Consider the following 6,124-nt stretch of genomic DNA (forward strand, 5'->3'; position numbering starts at 1 on the left):
GGTTCGCCCTAGAGGGCTTGATCCAATGTATATTGGTATCCAGGGAAAGATTCCTATTAATGTCAGTAGGTGTGGGATTAAGGGCCCATAATCCCGTTACCAATGCTGAGCAAATAGAACAGCAAGGGTTTTCTGACTGTAACCGAGTACAGCTAAGGAAAGGTTGCCATCCAATAAACAACATCCTCTTATCTTGATGAGTAAAATGTGCTCCCTTTTTTTTAAGTAAAAATTGAAAGCATTCAGCAGCTTGCAGGATAGGCTTCTTAAACAGTACGTACTACATTAAAAACTTCCGAGGAAGCTATTTATTATGAGTGTACTGTGCATGTATTTATTGCTTATATCATGCATTTTAGCAGGGAAAATACTGATGGTTGCTCAGAGAGAGATCCGGTTGTAGATTCTAGAAAGTCAAGGGCTTCTAGCTTTACTGCACGTTATTTAGCACCTTTAAATGAAGGGCTTAATTCAAAACCCATTGAAGGGGGTGGCAGGCGGGGGGGCACTTTGAATCACGCCATAGTGGGCACACTTGCAACTGATGCTGCTTGTGTAACATTTTAAGAAATATATTGTAGCTGTGCTGGGAAATTATGTAGCATTATTGCTGCCTGCGTGAAGGGTTTAATGGGAATGGAATCGGGCTGCCTACACGACTATGGGATTCTTTCCACTGATGTTTACAGGGACTTAGATCAGGTTCATGGTCCTGCCTCCTTTCTGGAAGGGTACCACATACCGTTCGGTTATAAGGTGGATAAATCCCAGACAACACACTCACTGGAGGAAAAAGCAGGCATGCCCCCAGAGTGCTACCACCTGGAGGCTGCAGGCAGGCAGGATGCCTCCTACATACAGTTTTCAGAGTAGCAGCCGTGTTAGTCTGTATTCGCAAAAAGAAAAGGAGGACTTGTGGCACCTTAGAGACTAACAATTTAATTTGAGCATAAGCTTTCGTGAGCTACAGCTCACTTCATCGGATGCATTTGGTGGAAAATGCATCCGATGAGGTGAGCTGTAGCTCACGAAAGCTTATGCTCAAATAAATTCGTTAGTCTCTAAGGTGCCACAAGTCCTCCTTTTCTTCGTACATACAGTGCAACCTTACCAACCCTTTCATAGTGAAATCTTCTCTTGGAGCAACTTCACTGTAACTGGAAGAATAATCTATTTGCCTGCTCACTATAAAAGGAATCTGATTGTACCCAAGTTGACTATCAAGCTGTTGGTCCAGAAATGGGTTTTCTTTCTCTACACGCTATACAGTTTGCCTGGAACCAAGGAGAGCAGCTGTTTTCAACCACAGCCTGTGAACCTTCCATCCCAGCCAGCGCGGTCTCCGCGAGAGAACTACAAGGCTGCAGCTGCCTGGCGGATGGGTCACCGGATGCCGTAGAAAAACCTGGGGTGAAATCCTGGCTCCACTGAAGTTAACAGCAAAATTTCCATTGACTTCAGCGGGGCAAGCATGTAATCAGGCCCCTGTGGCTGAGCTGGGCAGCGCTGTTAGCCCCGCAGAGAGCTGGCCACACGCCCATGCCCTATGCCTGGGGCGGAGCGGCACCCCTTGCCGGCTGGGCTCGGAGGTAGCTGACCACTTGCTGATGCCGGTTCTCTACAGCTAGGTCAATGGGGAGGCGGCCCCATGTGTCCCGCAGATCCAAGCGAGCCCCGCCTCGGTGCAGCGCCACAAGGGTGTCCAGGAAACCTTCTCGCGCCGCATCGTGCACTGGGAGGGAGCCGGTGAGCGGGTCCGGCCGGTTGGGATCCGCTCCTCTCTGCAGCAGCAGCTCCGCCACCTGGGTGTTTCCCATCATCATGACCTGGGAGGGAGAAGCCGTCAGTCAGCCTTGATCGATTTAGGTTCAGTCTTGCTCTCTTACCAAGAATCTCGTTTGGTCTAATGGGAATGTTATCCGAGTTAAGGTCAGAGTCTGAGCCTCATTACGCTCTCTAGGCGTTACTCTGGATTTACACCGGCGTAATGGAGACCAGAATCTGGTCGCTTGACTTTGGAATTACAACTATGTTCCAAGGAGATAAATCTTCAGGGTGATATCCGGGCCCCGTAGATGTCCATGACAGAACTGCCATTAGCATCAGTAGGGCAGGCTTTCTAGGGTTTTGTATATTTAGTTACTTGCATACGGTGCATAGCTCTTGAACTACATAAATACATATTTCAAATGAGTATGTATTCTGATAATATTTTTCTGTAAACTTCATCTTAAACACTGACAAAGGTAAACATTAAAAAGAGTTTACCCAGTGCAACTCAAGGGTATATGTACCAAATACATCCTTAAGTCGCCTCGCTCAGTAGCGATGTTTTTTTGACTGCACTCATTTTTATATTTGATAAAAAATAAAACTCGCCATCACATTTATCAAGTTAATTTACGCAGACATGACCTTCATTTACATGGAGTGAATGAGAGATGACCAGTTCTTTGAAAAATTTCCTCTGTGCAGTGAACGAGGAAAATGTACTAGAAAACTAATTCATAATAAAATTAACTGAGTAGAAGACAAGACTTTCATTTGACAGATTTCCATTGTAAATTAATGCGCAAAGAAAGGGCGACAGAGCTGGAGGGAAGGTTTTGTCTTGTTTTGGATTTCCTTTTATGATTTAAAACAAACTCTTGACCTGGGTTTAATATACTTGATTGATACTGCAGCATACTTAAATATTAAGTGTGTAAAATTTGTTCATGTGCATTCCACTTCACATGCACAAACAAAATGTTGAGTTACTTTAATATGCTTTAAATGATTGGTAAAACGCATTTGAAGTTTCACTATATTAAATGTGTCCAAATTTCAATTTATTTTAACCAACAACCTCTGTGGGCAAGATAAATAAAAAGTGGGTTAAAGGATGCACTTTTTAAAAGAAGAAAAAAGGAATAAAAACTCATCATAGAAATCGGTTGCAACATTTTTATCAAATGTAATTGAGCACAGACAGAATCTTTGTAAACTGGTCTGATAGACAGCCATTTTAAGGGCAGCAAAAAGGGGAAGGGTTTTTAGTTTTTTCTAAACTCATCCACATATATGGACATAATTTAAAAAACAAACAAACCACACACACAAAAAGCAATAACAACTCATCCACCTATGTGGATAACTTTGTGTGTGTGGGTGTGTGTTTTAAAGTTACCTACATATGTGGACATGAACTTTAGCCACAAAACCCCTCCTTTTTCCCCCCTGCCATGTTTACTCCTTGGAAGTATAATTCCTTCCCCCTGTAAACAGTCAAACAAAATGGCAGTCATTCAGAGTCCAGTTATGCTTGATTAAATGTAATGTGATCTGGCATTTTATATGATCAAGATATTGTTTGAAATAGTAATTGAAACAAAGTACCATTTCCTAATTATAACTTTTACATGTTTAATGTTCAGAAATGAATGAAGTGGATGCTAAAACATCTAAAATAGTGCTGTTTAATGTAAACCTTTTATCACAACACTCCTTCAGTTTTTTTCTCCCTCTAGAACTTATTAAAGGGTGAAGAATCGAAACGGGGCACCTATAATTGTGGGAAAAGAACAATAAAGCAAATTGGACCGTGTTATAGAAATTTAAGACGATTTCTATCCGTATTCCTACATACTAAGCTAGCACGTTCCTTTATTCTTCTTGTCCCCCATAATTACACGCGCCCCGTTTCGATTCGTGTTGTGGAAAATGTATACTTTAACTCCTAAGATGAATAATACCCATGAATAATAATTTTAAACGAGGGGCAATTAATTTTTAAACATCACATCTCTATTTAGCCAGCCAGAAGCAGAATTCGTGTTTTCTATTAAGTGACTCCCATGCGCTCCCCTTAATGGCCGACTCAATAGGTGTACAGAAACTAGAGATTTTTGTACAATATTTGAAGCAGGCTCTCCCCCCACGGGGCGATCTCCCCTCGAACCAGCAGCGCGGGAGAGCTGATGTAAAATGCAAAGTCCCTCTCTCTAGCTCGCGCTCCCCGGTGCCTGGGTTCCCTTCCAGCTGGGCTCCGTGGCCCTGTACCTGAATCGGGGTCCTGCCGAAGGCATTAACAGTATTGGGGTTCACCCCGGCTTCCAGCAGCAGCCGCACCTTCCGCCCGTCCCCCTGGGCCGCGGCGTTAGCCAGCAGGTCCCTCTCGCCGCCTGCAGCTACAGCCCCCGCCTGCATGCCTCCGGGCGCCAACTAGCCAGCTCGCCCCGAGCTCCCCCACTCCACCGCCTTCACTAGCGGCGCTGCGGGCACCGCCCAGCGTGACACTTTGCACCGCCTTCTTTTCCCTCCCAGGCCCGCTCCGATCCTCCAGGGGCACGTGCGTGCAGGGCTTCCCCCTTCTCCCCAGCCCCTCCCCCCCCCCCCGCCTGCCATGGGTGTCACTGCAGCCCCCAGCCCCGGGAACGATCCCAGGAGTAACTTGGCCGTGGTCTCCCTTCTCTCGCGCACCCTGCTCGCCCGCTGCACGCGCGCTCCCCCCCCCCCCCCCCTCCCGCCCCGAGAGAGACCGCAGGGAAGCCCTGCCATTGCGCAGGGAGGCGGCAGGGCCGGCGGCAGCAGCGGCCGGGATTGGAAAGCAATCCCTGCCCATCACAGCAGCCCTGGCGGGAGCTGTCCCCTCCCCCGCTAGCGCTGCGCGCCCTCGGAGCTTTCCTCCGCCCCTTGCACACCCGCTCTCCTCTCCTTCCAGCCGCGGTGTCCCCCGCCCCCCCCGCACACGTGCATCCCCCCCTCCCCCACGATGCTCACCCTCCTCCTGCTCAGGGTGATCTACGGCTCAAGCGCCGTCTCCTCTACCTCGACCGTTACTTTGCCACTTGACAGCGAATCCGGACCCAAGGCGGTCTCCGCCGGTCAACATCTCTCTCCTGATCTCGCCAGAGCTATCTGCGCGAGCTCCGGGGAGAAAACTTCTTTCGATCGGGGAAGTGGACCAAAAATAAGTGGGGTGGGGTGGTAGGTGAGGGGCAGCGCCCGGCTCTCTTGGAGACACCCATCAGAGCGGTGGGGGAGGAGGGAAAGCCAGCTTTTGTGCAGGGCCAGGAGGGCGCAAGATAAAATAACTTGGCTGCTGTCCTCCATCCATCCCACTGAGTCAACCACCCAGTCTCCCTTGCTCGTGCGGTTACATTACCCCTCATTCGCACCTCCCAGGGACCTGTCCATCTCCTTCAGTCCCCCGCGCCCCCTTTGCCTGCAACCCCTGTTCTTGATCCCCTTCACCCGCTGTCTGCAGCTAAAACTACCACCTTGCCCCCCCCCGTGTCTTTAACCATTTCACCCCTCGGGAGGCTCCCATTTGCACACCCGGTCTCGCCGGTTAAAGTAGATCAAGGAGGAGAGGACGCTCCCAAATTTCGCTGGCAGTCCTGGTTCCATTATACAGTACTGCCATGTGACTGTTGTATTGTCTGCTAACCAGTGATGTTGCCTGCATGGCACTGTGTGAGTAGATATTTCTAGTAAAGGTGCCCATGTTCCCAGGAAAATCCTGGGTTCTTCACCAGCCGCGACCGGTACCTTAGATAGCGCAAAATAGACACAGCACCTGTGCGGGAAAGGGCTGTCAAAGCACTTCTCGTTACAGTGCCATATACATCGGGTCATGTCTAATGTTTGGCGAAATACGCACGAAGTGGAGGCAGAAAATGTGAACAACGCCGATTTTATTCACTTGACAGCAAAAGGTTCCATGAACAGAGTCATCTGTAGAAGAAGTCTACGCGGTTTTATTTTAGATAACCCAGCATGATTGCACAATTCGAGCCCGCTAACTCTCAAATATAGAAGCAGATAATAAACTGCTAGACTTACCTGAATATGTATTTCCATTCCACCCTGGTGAAATTAACACAGCAGCGTATTTGTGCGTGCCACTGAACCGACAAAGAACAATGCCAGCAAGTAATCGCCATGAGCAACATCCCAGCAAGTAATCGCCATGAAAGCAAAGATGAATAGTAGCTTCTGAAGCTAGTAAGACTTTCCTGTTTTCACTAGAGGTGAAATCTCACAGTCCACGCTCCGTTTAAAATGAACGTAGAACCCAACACTAAGCAGGTTAATGGTATCACTTCCTGGACTGTAGTTTTATATTCATATTGTTCTGTAA

The 6,124-nt window shown here is 47.9% G+C and overlaps 1 protein-coding gene across 1 annotated transcript; it reads right to left on the minus strand.

Annotated features, from left to right (window-relative positions):
* Window positions 1-1,070: 1,070 nt before the first annotated feature.
* Window positions 1,071-4,188, minus strand: CDKN2B (cyclin dependent kinase inhibitor 2B). Its single transcript, XM_038401854.2, has 2 exons — window positions 4,042-4,188; window positions 1,071-1,826 (listed from the first exon to the last, which is right to left on the minus strand). The coding sequence occupies exons 1-2, from the start codon at window positions 4,186-4,188 to the stop codon at window positions 1,545-1,547; spliced, it is 429 nt and encodes a 142-aa protein (XP_038257782.1). The 3' UTR covers window positions 1,071-1,544.
* Between the last annotated feature and the right edge of the window lie 1,936 nt (window positions 4,189-6,124).

This window comes from Dermochelys coriacea, chromosome 5 (genome assembly GCF_009764565.3).
Source record: "Dermochelys coriacea isolate rDerCor1 chromosome 5, rDerCor1.pri.v4, whole genome shotgun sequence".
Classification (NCBI taxonomy): Eukaryota; Metazoa; Chordata; order Testudines; family Dermochelyidae; genus Dermochelys; species Dermochelys coriacea.

Coding starts and splice junctions, on each gene's coding strand:
- CDKN2B (XM_038401854.2), bottom strand. CDS start 4,188: ATGCAGGCGGGGGCTGTAGCTGCAGGCGGCGAGAGGGACCTGCTGGCT. Junction 1,827..4,041: donor TCGGCAGGACCCCGATTCAG/GTACAGGGCCAC, acceptor TCTCCCTCCCAG/GTCATGATGATGGGAAACAC.